A 16,671-nucleotide genomic window follows, 5' to 3' on the forward strand; every position below is an offset into this window, starting at 1 on the left:
GCACCGTAATAGAGTGTGGGTTGTATTTCACCACAGCGATTTCGTTCGCAGCTAGTAATTGCTGGTTAAATCTGGTCAAATGATGGTTGTTAGCAGGGCCTGTTTGAGCACAGATAACCTCAGATATTATTCATGCAGAGGAGCAGTGGGGGCCGGGGTGTGCTGGGATATCGGCACTGCCGGGGAGCTGTAATCGGCACAGCCTGGAATAAGCTTCTTAGGATTATTTAGCCAAGTTTCCGAGTTATCATCATTATTATTATTGCTTTACTTAGCAAATGCAAAGGATATTTAACCAGGTAGGGTCTGCAATCCACTCGATGGGCTCAGCCAAGCCTCCCCAGCAATCGAGGGCAGAGATCTTTCAGGGGAAGCAGCCTGGTTGCCAATAGCTGTGCGTCAGCCAGGAGACAGTGCCCTGAGTGAGCCAAGGAGCCAGGCACATGTTGCTTTTCAATTAACCCCCTTCCCATGCACACAGCCCTGCTGGAGCTAAGCTCATTTGAGGAAGAAAAAAATATGTTTCATACCTACCAGCCAGGGGAACTGAAGGCAATGTAGGTACCGAGTCACCCCAGAGGGATGGAGGGGTCTCTTCCCAGCAGCGCTGGCGGAGTGTTGGCACCCCCTGACACTGTTGATATCCCACATTCCTGCCCCTACAGCCAGATTGGGCTGGTGTTATCTGCTGGCACCCTCGCATGCCTGAGGCTGTAGGTACTTGCAGTGGCTTAATGCAGGTTTAGAAATGGTTGGGAAAAAGCAAAATGCAAGCCAAGGCTGCGCAGGCTGGTGCTGCCCTGTGTCACCTCCCTGGGGGGCTGACAAAGCTCCCTGCTCCCAACCTGCAGTGAGTCCCTCCAAGTTCAAGGATGAGTGAGTTTCAGAGGTAGTTCCTCCAGATGGAGGCTTTAATTTGGCATCATCTCTCTGTGCTCTCTCCAGGCTCTTTTCCAGCAGCACCAGCAGAGCAAGGGGGTTCTGTGAAATCCTTTGGGTTCGAGCTGACAAAGCATTAAATAAAGAACTGGTGGGTCACTCGCTGAATCTCTGGTAAGTGATGGAATGTGCTGTCCTGCTGCTGTACTTGTCATTTTGGAAAGGAATTGATCAAACTGGAATCAGCCCCTGTTCTTATTGATTTAAACCTGGAACGGCAGAATTTGAAGCGTTTGAAAGAAAATTGGTTGAAGTGTGTCCTGGGGACAACCTGTGTTTTTGGATGCATGTTTGATTGGTGTGCTGCTGTTTTGTGGGCTGTAGGAATATTCCTAGTATTCCTCCTGTTTGCCTGTTTGCAGGGCAGATCCCTGCTCACAGGAGGAAGCCAGGCTGTGGCCTGGCTTTGCACAGATTTTGTCTGGATGTGCTTAAACCTCTGCTTGTGTCCCTGTTCAGGACAATATTTAAATGAAACTCTAGGCTGTCCAAGGTCAGGATGCTTTCCTGAGCCTGGGATGGAGCTGGAGTGATGGTTCCTACATGCCAAGTGCAATGTCACTTGTGCTGAGCTCAGGATCTTGTCACAACTTTCAGGCATCACTGGGAGGAAACACAGCTTTTGGCAGGGACAATGTGCTCTTCTCCATCATCCTGCTTTGATGCTGTCTCTCTGATAGCCACTTCCACCTTCTCTGGAGGATGTCCCTCCTTCATGCAGGGATGGGTGTCCCTTGGCTTTGCTCCCTGACAGGCAGAGCTGTGGGTCCAGCTGCAGAAATTGGCACTGTGATGTTTAAAGTCTCTCTCTTCCCTGCTGGGGGACTGGTGAGGAATCCACACCCTCCTTTTCAGGGCAGCAAAGGCCACGTGCGTGGGCACTGCAGCAGCTCAGAACCACCCTGGCAGAGCTGGGGATCAAATCAAGTCACATTCCAGGGCATTAGACAGACGGTGGGAATTAAAAGCTTTACCTGGAAACTGGCTTTGTATCTCCAAGCCCTGCTTTTGTCTCCCAGCCCAACTCTCTATTTTTGTCCCTTTTACCTTCCATGTTGTCATGTGTGGCAGGATGTGGTGCCTGGCTGTGCAGCCAGCCCCTGACCACATTTGGGGAACCCTTGGAAAATATGGGGCTGTGCTGCCCAGGACAAAACACTCAGGCAGTATGAGAAGGTAAAAAAGAGTAGTTTATCAAAACCAAGCTGCTTTGGGACTCATTAAAAGCTAAGGAAAGGCTTCAGCTGCTTTCAGTAGGCTTGGGATCAGTAAGGGACTAGAAAGTCCCGTCTGGGCTATTAGCAGTAAATCTTGGATTTGTTTCCTTCAGTCTATAAGGCTGGGGACAGGGTCTCCCTTGGGGACCACTCCTGCCCTGATTCAGGGAGCTTTGTCTGGTTCAGTTCTGCCTTTGCTTTGCCCTTCATCTGGTCCCCTTGTAGCTCTTCTGCATCCCTGGGTGAGCTGGGCACCTCTCAGTTGGTGCTGCTGGGCAACCTGGTCCTGGCTGTGGGCTGTCGGTGCAGGAGGAGGAAGAGCTCAGAGTTTCACCTTAATTCCCAGAGCCTTGATTTTCTGACCTATAAAACAATCCTTCTCTATATTGGTCTTGTGCTCTTTGAGGAAACATTTGAAATGACGACGCTTTTGTAATGGTAATAACAACATTAGGCCCTCATACGTAACTTAATTTTATTTATTTATTTGTTTGCTCTTTTCTTAGTGGAAATTGCTGCTTTTTTTCTGGGCATTGGGCCCAATTTTTCCTTTGTTCTGAGTCCACACCACATCTGGATGCTGCACCCAGGCTGCTCCAAAGGCAGAGGCACCTCTTTGTGCTTTCCATGACATTCCCACCTATCATCAATCCACCTGTGATATTTTCAGCCTTGACACGCAAAGCAGGTGGCATTTCCATCTGAATTAATGTCCTGGGAGTCTCTGGATGTGGGAAGGGGGCTAAACTGTCTCGGGCTGGATCTGCTACACCCATCACCCCTGCACAACAGGCGGGAGCTACCTTGGAGTGAAAACATGGCAGGGAGAGGAAGGAGTGGTGAGCAGTGTCCTGCTTTCCCAGGTCATTAGAGCATCCATGTTCGTCAGGTCTGGGTACAGAGCAATGACAAGTTTGGATGCTTCAGGAGAGAAACATTTGCTTCCTGGTGAGAGTAAATTAGGTTTGCCTAGTGTCAGTGTGTTATGAGTCAGGGACGTGCATTAACATTTACCAAAATCTGAAAGAAAATTGAACTCCGCATTAGGCAAAAAGGTTGGGTGTCATTTTCCTGGGATTTGGGGAAATCCTCTGAAGAACAGAGCTTTGTTTTTAATAGACATCTGTGTGCCAGCCTCTAGGAGACTGCAGCTCTGTGTGCATTGAGAAGGGATCTGTGTCCTGTAAGGTTACCTGGAAGTACCAGCTGTGAGCAGCTGGACATGGTGCTGGGTGACCAGAGCACACTATGTGTCCCAGCCTCATGCCAGACCTCCCTCTCCTCAGCCAGCTACACTTGGGAGCTGCCTCTCTAAAATATTTTAGACACATTTTTCTGGGCAGGATGAGTTACTGGGCAGCATTTTGCACCAAGTTCTCACAGTGTTTTTCTTCTGGCACTCCTTGTTCAAAAGTCCACTTCCAGTAGCTTGTGGAACGACAGATTTATTGATTTCAACGCAGGAAGAGATTAGTAAAAACAGCAGTTTGAGACCAACCTACCTGAGCAAACCACAGCTCAGCATTTTCCAGGGAGCCCGCAGCAGGCTGCAGCCCTGTCCTGGCTAGTGATGGGGCCCTGGCCCTGCCTGGGAAGGTTACTGGAGGGGTGCTGAGCATGGCCACACTGGCAGGGAGCCCTGGCCCAGCCCTTCACTCGCTCCTCTGCGATGCTCTACCTGCTGCATCGCTCCACCCCACAGCCGCACGCTGGTAGGGCGAGGCTGTGCCCGGGCTGTGAGCAGGAGCCATGTGTTGCTTCAGTCCCTGGTGCTTCAGTGCCAGCCCCAGGGGCTGGGGGCGGCTCACCCAGCCCCCCTGGCCGGTGCTGAGCTCTGGAGGGGGCGTTGCTGTGGGCTGGGGGCAGCTACGGCAGCAGGGCTGCGAGTCCGGGCTGTCCGTGCCCCTGCGGACCGGGTGTGACCCCTGCCCCTGCTCGGGATGCGGCACAGCACCTCCCTGGCACAGTCTGCGGTGAGCCGGGAGGGCACGGGGGCTGCCGTGGTCCCCGTGGGCTGCCACCATCCCCGTGGGCTGCCACCATCCCTGGGGACCGGGACAGCCCTGCGTCCCTGTCCGCAGCACGCCGGGATGGGACCCAACAGGGCGATGGCTCCTGACACTGCGTGGTGACCTCTTCCCCCCCAGAGGGGTCTGGCAGGGACCAGCCCTGCTTGGGCAGGCAGATGGGTCGAAGCCCACTTCCCCACACCCCATCACCCCAACTTCTGCTTGGCTGCCCCGGGGCTGTGCCGGGGAAGGGGCGGGGGGCTGGCTGCCCACGCCGGTGGCCGTGCGGCCGGGGCGGCAGGCCGGCCACAGCCCTCATTCCTCCGCTGCTGGGTACCGCTTTGTTGCTAGCTGGTGACATCACCCGAGAGCCCACCCCCTGCCTCTTATCCGTCTCTGTGTCTCGCTCATTTATTCACAGGCAGCGCTGGCAGGATCAGGGGCTGTGCGAGCGCCAGGGCAGGCGGCAGCAGCATGTGTGCGGTGTCTGGGGCTCAGGGCGCGAGAACCACGTAAGGTGCCCACCGGAGCCTCCCTCCTCACCCGCCTCCGCGGCCCCCGGCAGAAACTTCACGGCTCCCCCACGCACGGTCCGGGCTTCTCCGGAGGGGCTTGGCACCGACAGCCGCATGCATGACACTCCGAAAAGGAGAGAAAATGACCATAAGTATCCAGGAGCACATGGCTATTGACGTCTGCCCCGGCCCCATCAAACCCATCAAGCAGATCTCCGACTACTTCCCCCGCTTCCCCCGCGGGCTCCCCGCCGCCGTCGGCCGCAGCAGTGCCCTGCGCCCCGCGGTCAGCCAGCCCTCCGTGAGCCCCGCCGAGGGACCCCGGGAAGATGATGAGGACGTGGACCAGCTTTTTGGAGCGTATGGCACGACGCCCGCCGAGCAGCCAGCCAAGAGCCAAGCACCCGAGGAGGTGGTGGACCCCGAGGGCTACGAGTCTGACGACTGCAGTAAGTTCCTAAGTTTCCGTGGGAGTTTGCTGGGTGCTGAGGGCAAAGGTGGGTCTCAGGGCTGGTTCCCCATCTTGGTGCCTGAGTCGCGTGCCCTTCCCGGCTGCCAGCCATGCTGCCCATCCCTGGGATCACACTGCAGCAGTGAGAAGCCCCCAGCTTTAGCTGGGAAGGCTGTTACGGCACTGTTTCGGGGTAGAAGGGGGCCCTGGGAGTGTCCCTGCTGCAGCCAGGCTGGCCGCTGAACCCAAACTAGGGAAGTCTCCCAAGAGCCACCAGTTGCTGTGCTTTGCTGTTGTGGTTGGTGCACTTCTCTGCCTCATCCCTGCTGGGTTCCGTGCCTCTGAAGGCTGCCAGCTGGGCTCAGACCCTTCGGTTAATCCACCTCGGTGGTGCAGGCTGCTCCAGCCACCCTGCTGATGAGCTGGCGATACGCTCCAGCATCGCCCGGCTCCACATCGGGGAGATTTGTTTGGAATGACATCCACCCTGGAGATCTCTGCCCTCTCCCTCGGCAAACTCTGACATGTCATTCCTCCATTCCTCGCCCTCCAGCTGCAGGCAGAGCCCTGCAGGAGACCAGTGGGGGCTTTGGAACAGAAGGCTTTGGTTCTGGTAGATGCAGGTGCTTGCAGCAAGGGTTAACCCCTCCCCACCCAAAACGTCCTTCCCACCCGGCGCGGTGGAGCTTGCAGGCTGCAAGGCAGCTGCTGCCTGGCTCTGCCAGCCGTGGTGACTGGGATAATACGATTTCCCTTGGAGTCGGATAAAACCCAAGGGCTCAATTCAGCCCAACCTTCAGGGGCCAGATCCTGCGAGGGGCTGAGCACAAAGTTTGAAGCAGGGAGGTGCCGAGGAAGGGAGTGGGTGCTGCTGAGCAGTGCTGCGTGCTCGTCCTGGGGGAAGGGGAGGCTGAGCTGTTTACGGCCCAGCGCCGGGCAGGCGGTGGCTTTTTCCTGTGCAGAATGTCACAGCCCTGCCTCGGCCTCGCTGCCAGGCTCTGGGCTGGCCTGGGCTGCTGTCATCTGTGCCAGACCCCGCAGAGTGACCCCAAGGAGGGCTGCAAGGAGGGCTGTGCTGCTGCAGGGTGGCACAGCCATCCCTGTGCCCCCCTCTGCCTGCTGACCACCAGCTACAGCCCCAGGAGAGGCTGGGAATTGTGTGCCAGCCCCAGACTGATGCTCCCTTTCTCCCCATGCTGGTGTCAGGGTCATGCTCTCTGGAGAGGCAAGAGCCTCGGCGCTTCCGGGGAGAACATCTCTGCTAAGCCGCGTTTGTCCGAGCCGGGCAGTTAACGGTGACTTTAACCGGATTTGGGTTATTTGCTGCTCTAATTATTAGATCGTCTTTGCTCACTGTGGCAGTAGAAATGGGAGCAACTGGGCTGCAGGGCCAGGGGTGTGTGTGGGAGCCGAAGCACTCGGGGCCCCAGAGTGTGGTGTTTTCTCCAGGTGACTCGCATGGAAATAGCCCAGGGTGCTGCATTCTGCATTTTTCCGCCGGCAGTGCTGGCTGGAAGACGCTCGGCTCCGTGCCGGGGGCGGGCGGGTGTTTCTCTCGCCCCGGCTGGTGTTAGGAAGAGTGTTTGTTGCAGCGTAACAGGTGTCAGGCAAACTGCTGAGGCTCTTTTGCCAGATGTGGTGGGTTTTCGGCTGGTGAAAGCACATCAGTGCCAGGAGCAGAGTGGGGAGGTGGGACTTCTGGTGTCACATCTCTGGGGACAGCACAGGGTGGTCCCAGCCACCCTCAGGACACTGGTTGGCATAAATGTGCAGGATGAGACTGTCACTCCCCCATGTTTAGCAGCCAAGTTGTAAAGCCAGACAAGAGCTCCTTGTCCCAATTTCCCAGCTGGGGAGCTGGGAGGGGACTCGTGCAGCCTAACTCGAGCCATCAGCTACGCTGGGGAGTGTTGTTCAGCTCCCCCACATCCCTGGAGGGTGATTCAGGGCTGCTGCATTAGTCACCTGCACTAAATTTCCCCTGGAGAACCTGTGTCTGCCTGTACATCAGGGCAGCACTGGGGTTTAGGTGGTGCCAGTCCCCTCGGGTGTCACACAGAGTTCGGGGAGGTGACTGAGATTTCAGGGGATGATGGTGTCAGATCCAGGTGCAGCACCCACAAATCAAGGTGTTGCTGGGCAGCGGCACATCTTGCCTCACTCCCCACAGATACTCCCAGCCCAGCCCCAGAGAGGTGCAGGGAGAGGGATTTTGCCATGGCAGAGTCCATCCGGAGCAGGAGGAGAGCTCCTTCCCAATTGTCCCACCTGCCTGCGGGTTTCCCTCCTCCAATGCCAAGCGATGCTGCTGGCTGGGTGAATGGGAGGAGGAGAGCTGCCCCTGCCTGGAGAAATGCAGCATTTGTCTGGGTTTCCCCAGGCTTGTTGCTTCCTGGAGTTGCTGCTCTGGGCTGGTTTCTGGGTTTGCAGCAGCAGCAGCCTGTTAGGTGCCATGGATGGGTTGCTCTGTCACCGCCGCCGTGCAGGGCGGCATCGGCAGGGGCTGGACCGGGGCTGCCATCCCTGCAACACCTTCGACACCCCAGCAGGGCTGTGGGGAGAGAGTAGGGTAGGTTCTACCTGGCCCTGCTGCGGCTCACCTGGGCTGGTACCCTGCACCCCATTCCTTAATCCTTTGCTGAGTTGTGCTCCAGATGCCATCAGCAATTCTTGGAGTGCCTACGGAGCCAGTGGGAGCTGCCTTCTTCCAGATGGGGCAGCCCCAGAGCAGCGCAGCCTTGGGAGAAGCATCAGTGTCAGCTCCCATCCAAGCAGGGTGGCCTGACCCAGGGGTTTGGCATCTGCGGGGAGCAGGGACATGTTGGGGAGCGGATGTATGTGCATGCATGATGTTGGTGCTTTGGAAAATTAGGAATCCCCAGGCTGCAAGAGGCAGGGACCCGGCTGAGGTAGGAGGACAGATGGTACTAGTTCATGGGAGGCTGATGCAGAGGCTCAGGCTGATGGCTCTGGGACACCTTTCAACCAGCCTGTTGAATGCAGTGAGTGGCAGGGAGCAGGCAGGGCCAGGGAACAAACACAGCAGATAATGAGTGGAGACATCTGCGCTGGCTCTGGGACTACTGGGAACTGCATGGAGCCAGCTCTTCCCATCAGACCTGCCAACAGTGCTGCTTGAGGATTTGCAGGGTTGTGCTGGGCACCTGCTGCCATCCCAGGACCCTTGGGAGACCCTGGGAGAAGGACTCATCACTGCCCTGCGCCTCCTCCATCCTCCATCTGCAGGGATGCTCTGGGACCAGAGCTCAGGCTGTACAGGACTCTCTTCCTGCAGTGGGTTTGTCCCCAGTGGAGCTGCTGAGGAGGTGGAATGAGGCAGGAGAGGTGGGAAACGTGTATTTGGTGAGAAAGGTGATTTGGTGCTGTTGGACCAGAATTAGCATCTGCTGTGAGCTGAGAGGACCAGCCAGGATTTGGGGCTGGGAAGGGGGGGATTCACTCCTGTTGCCTTGGGACACTTGGCTGTCACCTCATCTTTGGTTCCTCTGGCTGGTGCCCGGTGACAGCAGCATTCCTGGCCCCTGGGGTCCCCAGCCACCAGAGATGCTTCCCACCCATTCGGGCAGCACACTGCCAGGGAAACTTGGTTTGCAAGGAAAATAAGCAAATGCCAGCTAGATGGCAATGTGCCACCTACGAGGAGCTAGCTCTTGCCTCCCATCTTCCCCGATTTCACCCAAATTGCTGCCCCTTCACTGCTCGCACTTCCCCCTCCACAGCACCAGTGGGAATTTGTACCTAATGGGTTTTTAAAGGTCTCTCACATCCCTGCACGAGCAGCACAGAGGTGGAGACACTGTCCCTGTGAGGGAGCACTGCTGGGGCTTCTGTCACAGGGGACAGCGCTGGAGGGAGCAACTGTAATGGGCAAGCAAGTTTCCAGCCCTTGCAGAAATGCCCTGTTCCCCTGAGCTGCTGTTTGGCTTTGGAAAGAGGCTGTGGTCACACTGGAATTTTCTTCCTCCTCCGTATGCTGTTGGCTCTGGGTTTTCCAATGGGGACACAGCCTGAGGGCAGGGAGCTGCAGTGGGAGCTGGAAGAGCTGCCCCGTACTGTTCCTGCCAGCGCTCCAGGGCTGTTCATATATGCACAAACCCAGCCAATTCCATAGCATGCCCAGTTGTTATTCACGGAGGAGCAGGCTCGTGAGCAGGCTCCGGAGCTGCAGCAGCATGGAAACGACTTCTCCAAAGTACAGCTGAGAGGCCAGTCCTGGTGGCGGCGGCTCGTGACGCCTGCTGAGAGCAGCGCCACGCGAGTTATTTAGGAAGACTCTTATTTTGAGCAAAGAAGATAATTAGGCAGGCAAAGCCGTCATGGAGATATTAATTACTGGCTGCTCAAAGACGTAAAGAGGAACGTCTTAAGGGGTGCAGGGTTTGCAAGTCACCTGGCAGTGCTTTTGGCCAGACAGGGGGAGGGAGAGGAGACGGCGAGGGGAAATGTGCACTGGAACGGGGAGGATATTTACTTCTGAAATGCAGCTCCTTAGCATATGCTGCCACTGCTATTTATAAGCTTTGAATCGTCTTTTCAATCCAGAGAAGGCCAAAAGAAGTATTTTTTTTTTTACTCAGGAAACTAAACAAACCACCGCTGATTTCGGCAGAGCCTGGAGCGTGGCTTTGCCCACCAGACCACAACCTGAGCTGCCAGTGCCAAAGGAATGTGTGTGGGTACTGGGCAGTGTGGAACTGAGGTCTGAGGGCATCGAGGAGCTTGTAGCCTTCCCAAGGGAGACATGAGGTGTTAACTGGGGTGACTCTGGATTAGCTCCCGTCTGGTTTCCTGCGGGATAGGTGGGTATAGGGAAGGTGCTGGTGTGGGGCAAGCTCTCACACTTTCCCACTGGCCACCCCTTCAGTGGTCCGGGTGGAGGCTGCACATCGTGTGTTCCTGATCCCCCAATGAGCCTTCAGCCCCCGGAGATGCCTGTTCCCAAGGAGTGACCATGGGCAGGGACACCCTGAAGTGCTGAAGAGGAACACAGGGCACCTGGTGAGGCCGGCACACCAGGGTGAGCAGGGTCTGTGTGGGCATCCCTCCTGCAGCAGCGATGGAAGCAGCATATGGGCCGTGGCCTCTGGCATCTCTGCTAATGAAGGAGCCACACGGCTGCTGGTTAATGAGGGGGCCCTCCCGCTGCCTCCTCCCCAGCAGCCTGCCCGGCCCTTCACCTTCCGTGGTTCCAGGGTGCAGGAGGAGACACAGTGCCCGGCTGGAGAAGGGAACTGACACCCCTTACTCCACCATGCTGGAGCTCAAGGGGGTTCCCAGATCTTTCATCTTTGTATTTAACAGTAAAGGCAATTTTGGGGGGTTGTTAATTGCAAGACTGTATTTCATTAAAGGAAGAGAGAGGGAGAGATTTTGAAGGCCATCTCTAAATTGAAATTGCTGAAAGTCTAATTGCTGCTGACATCAGGGACCATTTAGTGCTGTAAAACATAATTGCATCTCTGAACTGTTCTGAGCAGATAAGTGTTCCTCTGAACACTCCTCCTGGAGAAGACAGAAGAGCTGATGAGCATCCATCAACCAACCTCGCGAGGAAGCAGCTCCCTGCTCCAGAGCTTACCAGGGGCTGGTGCTGTGTCTCCAAAATGAAGAAATATTAATTGCTGTAGATTTTAAGCGAAAAACCCACGGTCAGGCAGGGAGCAGTTGCAAGAAAGGAAAGTTGTGCTTTGTTCTCATTCCTGATCCTATTGAATTCAGCCACATCTGTAGATCTCCCAAGGAAGGAAAGTCTCCTGCCTGTGTGCTGGATCTGGTCCCTGCTGGGTTTTTCTGTAGGAGTGAGGATGTCCTGCCTTGCCTGCAGCAGCAGATCACAGTCCTGTGATGCAGCCAGTTGGCACCACGTGGTCCAGGACTCACAGGAATGTCTGAGTCCCAACATGCTGTGCTGCCCCCGGGGCATGTCCCAAAACCTCCCACAGGGTGCATTTTCATGGAATAACTCCTGGCAGAACTTTCAGAAGTATCCCATTTCCACCTGCCTTCACCACCTTCCCTGGCTGATGCTGAATCCCATGGCTGGAGGATCATGCCAGAGGTCAGTGCTGCCATCAGACCTGGGGGTTTGCAGCCTGCAGCTCCTCAGCTGAGCACCTTGTGGGATCCATCCCTGACTCTACCAAGGCACGTGAGTCACAAGCAGCATCCCAAGCAGGTCTGTGCATGGACCAGGAATGCTGTGGATGCTGGATGAGCTCAGCCTCAGCTGCAGGAGGCTGCAGGATCTGATGGTGCTGTTTTCCAGGGATAGCCCTGGAGGGTTTTAGGGGCTCGGGGAGTCAATTCTCAAGCTGCCCCAGCACTGTCTGCCTGCACTGCCCCATCATGAGCCTCTGGACCAGGTCAAGGCACTGTCATTCTCAAGGAGGCAGGAGCACACAGAACCACCCACCAAAATGCTCTTCAGCAGTCCTGCTTGGAAATGGCAGGAGATAATTTCTGTTCCTCCTGAGGAGTCATTTACCAACATTTTACATGGGGCTGTAAGTGCACAGAATTACTTACTGCCTTTCAGGACCTTTAAAATTATCTCTATTGCAGGGGAAAATTAAAGCAATGGAAGAATAGGGACCTATCTTTTATAGTGCATTAAAAAATATCCAGTCTGAAGGTTACTGAACCTATGCTTTCTGTAAGGGAGAGCTAATCCAGACAATCCCCAGCAGTCTTTTTACTGCTCCACTCTGATCTCCCTGGCACAAAATCCATGAGCAGATTATCTTGGGAGCAGCAATGCTGATAAGCAGAGGGACTTAAGGCTTTTGGACTTCTTTTTAATTAGTTCCATAGTGGGTTTTTTGTGTGCACACCTCAATTTCTCTTATTGTGGAGCTCTGCTGTGAAAACTTCCCTGACTTGGGAAGGTAAGGAGCGCACTCCGTCATCGCTTCGCACCTCCACGGGCTTTGCTGAAGCTCACAGGTCTGTTCTGCAAGTCTCAGGGTCTCTTCCATGTCTTGACCATCCCTTGGGCTGAGAAACTCTTCTCCTTGGAGCATCCCAGGCTGCAAAGGGGGCGGATCCTGGCGTGGACCAGGCGAGGGCACAGGCGCCTGCAAAGACGGGGGGGCTGGGGAAGGGAGTGGAGCAGGGATTTATCACCGCGCTTTGCCTTTCATCCCGCAGGTATAAATAGAAGCTCCTCCAGCCTCCCCGTCACCCTGGGCGCTGATGGGAAATGTCAGCAATAAACAATTTCTGCCGACTCCACCGGCCAGGGCGGTGCTGCTGCTGTGGCCGTGCCGGGACGCCGCGCTGCCCACGGGCTCCGGCCGCGCTCGCCGCGTCCCCCGGCTGAGCCCGCGGACACATCTGCTGGTTCTGCTGCACTCTGGTAGTTTTGTGGCCCACTGAATTAATCAAAACGCCCAAAGGTCAGTGGGAGAGGAGGCCGCGTTCCCGCGCAAGTCAGATTTATTTTTCTTTTTAGAGCCTGTGTTAAACGCCAGGCCCTGGCCAGCGCCTTCCCATCAATCTGTCCCAATTCACGGAGAGGAGAGAGGGTCAGAACCTCCTAATGAGTTCGGCTTTCCTAATGGTTATTTTATCATTGGAGCAGAATAATTGTAATAATAATGATACATCCTGCCTGCTGTCTAGAGAGCACCAAGATGCCTTTGTAGTGCCTGACAAAGACATTTATTTATATTTTTTATTTGCAGCCTGTGTGATTAGAGGGCAGTGTTTAGAATAGCCCAGTCGAGTTAAATAATCCTGGTAACAGCGCTTTGAGTCTAGTTGCCGCCCTTTTCTTTTTTAGGTACTTGCTCCCTTAATTAAGAGCACAATCAAGTTGCATCTCTTGTGGGAGGGGGAAAGCAATCAAAAGAGGGGGATTCAGCTGCATTGCAAAGGTTTTGGGCCCAATCCTGCCAGCTGGGGAGGCAGAACTCCCACAGCCAGGGCTGGATGTGCTGCCAAAGGTTTGCAGGAGGGGTGGGAGCGGTGACTCGTGCTGGTGTGGTGGTGTTGGCTTCCCTGGCCGCTGGCTCAGCGTGCTGCCCGCTCCAGGAGTGCAGGGTTGTGGTCCCATGGGAGTTTACAGGGAGCTGCTGTGGAGTGCAGGGGTGGCTCCCACCCCTGGTGCAGCTGGAGGTCTCCTGCCACCTCCTCAGCCCCTGAGCAGCTCGAGCACCAGCCTTTGTCTCTGCCTTCACTGCTGTGCTGGATCCATCGCCTGGATCTGCCTCCCCTGGAGGTAACAGAGGTTGCAGGGCTGTGGCCGTGTCTTGGATGTGTCCAGCGTGTCCTGGGCATCCTCTGGGTCCTGGCTCTGGTGGCAGCACTACTCTTGGCTCCATGGTAGCACCTTGGCTGCCAAACCCAAAGTTTGCCTGACCGCTTTTGTCATCTCCATACGGCCGCGTTTGTAAGCAATTAACTCATGTTCTGCTGGTGTTTCCACATCCCTCTGCTAAAGGCAGATCTTTCCTTGGTTATCGAGATCACCACCAACAAGAAAAAAAAACCTATGTAGAGGAAAACCCCTTCAGAACTGGAGGAGAGCTGGAGCTGGAGCCTGGCAGGGCTGGGGGAACTGTGCACCCCTATCCATGCCCTCCCAGCTCCTGGCAGCTCCAAGAGGAATGGGAACTGCTCAAGGTTTGCTTATGGACTGCCAGCACTGGGAGCAGGACCTCAGTCCCTACCTGCAAAGCAAGCACCTGCTGCTTGTTATGGTGATTTTAGGCTTTGCCTGTCTTGCAGGAGCGGGGACCCCCTGCTGCCCTCGCCCCTGGGGCAGGCTGGGGCTTTGTCAGTATTTCCTGGCCAAAGTCTGTTTTCATGCCAGGCTTTTAATTTGTTTTATAAATTGCCAAATCCAGCAGGCTGAGCCGTGGGCCCCCTCCTGTGATAAAAATAAAATAACAGCTTGAACCCGGGAGGGCCGAGCGGTGGGGCTGGCAGGAAACGCTGATTAAAGGGCAGGTGGAAATGATGAGGCTCCGAAACCGGAGGCTTCATCTTCCGCTCTTGAGTGAAAAATGCAGATTTTGTGAAGTTTTGCTGACTTGGCTTTCACCCTTGTGCTGTGGAGCCTCACACTTCACCCACTGCCATCCGTGAGCTCCCTGTCTCTAAGCGCAGGCAGGGGCACCCGGGGACTGCTGCGCCTTCCTCCCTGTGGGATGAGGAGCGGTTTTGGGTGGGAATTGCTCTGGAAATGCCCGTTTGGGCCGAACCCAGAGATGACTCAGAATTTGCAGCAGGTTTGGCCTCACCCTGTATGGCTTCCATCTTCTCCTGGCAGGTAAAACCCCACTGATTTGTGACTTACCCAGACCAGCAGCTAATGTGCCATGAAATTGCTCCAGAGCGAAGGGGGTACATTATTCTGGCAGAAAATCTCTTTGGGTATTTATTCTGTTTTGAACTCAGGATATTTGCTCTGGAGCAATGATTTTTCTTTTGCTAGCAGGCAAACCTGTAGCTCATTTGCCTTTGTGCTGGGAGATCACTGTGAAATTGCAGCAGGTACGTTTCGGTCCCCCGAATATCCACTTCCTCCGTGGGTGCCTTGCTGCTATCAATGCTGGGGGGGAAAAAAAGGACCTTATTTCCTACCATAAAGTTTGTCCAACTTCCACACACCCCCCGGCAGCAAACCCTGCTTTGATATTGAGCAAAACTGTTCTGGTTTTTATTTTGGATTTTTTTTTTCATGCTCTGAATGCGGCGGGAAGGTGCAGTTACCTTGGAAACAGTGGTGGGATGCTGTTTGGTGGCAGGGCAGCGCTCAGGCAGACCCCTTTTGGGAAGGTGGGCATGGAAAAGTGGGGGTTACTGGGTCCAGAGCCACCCTGGAAGTTCAAGGCTGGTGGCAGGTGAAGCTGAGCCAGTGAAGATGCTGCTCCATGTCCAGGCTTTGGCGTGCAAATAAGGTCTGGGAGCCTTGGAGAAGGTTAAGCCATGTTTTTGGAGAGCTTGTCTTTTTAAGGCTTTTTCTCTGCTTTGGATTAGCACGACTTGCTCAGATCATTCAAAGGGAAAGAATTTCTTAAATCAAATGTACTTTTGCTGCTGAGGCTCTTCTGGTTTTGTTCCGGTCTCCTGCCCTGTCCCTGTGTCCCATCCCAGGAGATGCCCCGTGCTGCCATTCCTGAGTTACGGATGTCGTAACGGAACACTGCTCCGATTAAAAGCTGTTGGTGTTTTTCATTTTAACCATAAAAGTATTTCCATCCCTCTCTGGGTTTAGTTTACTGTTTGCAGCCAGATTGGAGCTGGGAAGGGATCCCATTGGTGGCTCATTTGTTTGAAGGTGTCAGTGTACAAATACATGTTCTGGGAATGCCAGCGGCGCTGGAGCAGGGGGGATGTGCCAACACTGGGTCTCTTCTGTGTCCCAGCCATGCCTGGATCTTCCCAGAGAAGAGCCTTCAGCTCCTGGGGGACAGGAAGCTGCTGGCTGCAATGGGACTGCTGTGGGATTGGGGGTGGCCCACGTGAAAGCCCACAGAGGCAAAGCTGGGCGAGCTGCATCTATTGATCCCGCTCAGTCCTCTCCCAGGACTGTGCCAGCCCCACCAGCCAACGTGGGGATGGCCACCAGCTGGAAACAAGGGCTCACATGAGAATGCTTATGTTTTATAATGTTTGCAGCCATTTCTGTAGCATCTTCATCCACTCCTTTTATGCTCTGAGGGAGAAAAGGCAATGTTGGCTGGGCCACACAGGCTAACAGAATCTTCTCTCCTTTGCAGCCACGCTGGGGACGCTGGATTTCAGCTTGCTCTACGATCAAGAGAACAACGCTCTCCACTGCACCATCAATAAAGCCAAGGTATGGCTCAGGGCATGGGAATAGGGAGGACTGACTGTGCCTGGAGGTGGGAAACTTTGTCCTGCCTTATGGGGCCACCCAGGTGCTGCAGCTGTGCCAAATGTGCCAAAAGCCGCAAATGTGGCTGTGTCTGTGAAGCAGCTATTCCTTTGCCAGCTCCACTTCTATCCCAACACCCAGTGCCTCTGCCCTCTTCTTCCCCTCCAGCCCTGCCTTTCAGGGCGTTTCCAGCAGTACAGAGACGGCTGCTCTTCCCCTTTGACGAGATCGTTGCAGCTATTGATGCTTTTTAGAGCAGCCCCTCCCGATGTTGTTATTTACTTGACGGCTGTGACCGGCTGTCAGTTTATAAATGGCTCTTTTAAATGCTGCTAATCACGGCCACAAAGTGCTGCGCCTCAGCGCCTTTGCCGTCTGCTCGATTGAAGCAATTAGGGGCTTTTTGCACATTTTGGAGCAGAAACAGATAACTGAGGTCCTGATTCTGCCTCCAGGCCCGTGGGTGCTGCTGGGTTCCTCTCTGCTTCACCCAGCACGAGGGCCAGAGCAGTGAGGGTACCAGGTCACCATGGCAGTGGTGGGTTGGGAGGAGAAGACCTAAAGCCCTGCAGATCTTGGGAAGGTGTGGAGGGTTTTTACAGCAGACAGGAAGAACGGGCTGTGACCTGAGCCCCAGAGGATCAGGCCATGCTGTTTGCCTTCATAGGATGCATGT

General features: G+C 55.0%; 1 protein-coding gene across 1 annotated transcript in view; it reads left to right on the forward strand.

Annotated features, from left to right (window-relative positions):
- The first annotated feature begins 4,586 nt into the window (after positions 1–4,586).
- DOC2B (double C2 domain beta) overlaps positions 4,587–16,671 on the forward strand; it is a 32,723-nt gene continuing 20,638 nt past the window's right edge. The window contains exons 1-2 of the mRNA XM_027660295.1: positions 4,587–5,129; positions 15,877–15,956. Coding sequence (XP_027516096.1) covers positions 4,799–5,129; positions 15,877–15,956 — 411 coding nt within the window. The 5' untranslated portion in view covers positions 4,587–4,798. The remainder of the gene's footprint in view (positions 5,130–15,876; positions 15,957–16,671) is intronic.

This window comes from Corapipo altera, unplaced genomic scaffold (genome assembly GCF_003945725.1).
Source record: "Corapipo altera isolate COAL_440 unplaced genomic scaffold, ASM394572v1 271, whole genome shotgun sequence".
In the NCBI taxonomy this organism is placed as follows: Eukaryota; Metazoa; Chordata; class Aves; order Passeriformes; family Pipridae; genus Corapipo; species Corapipo altera.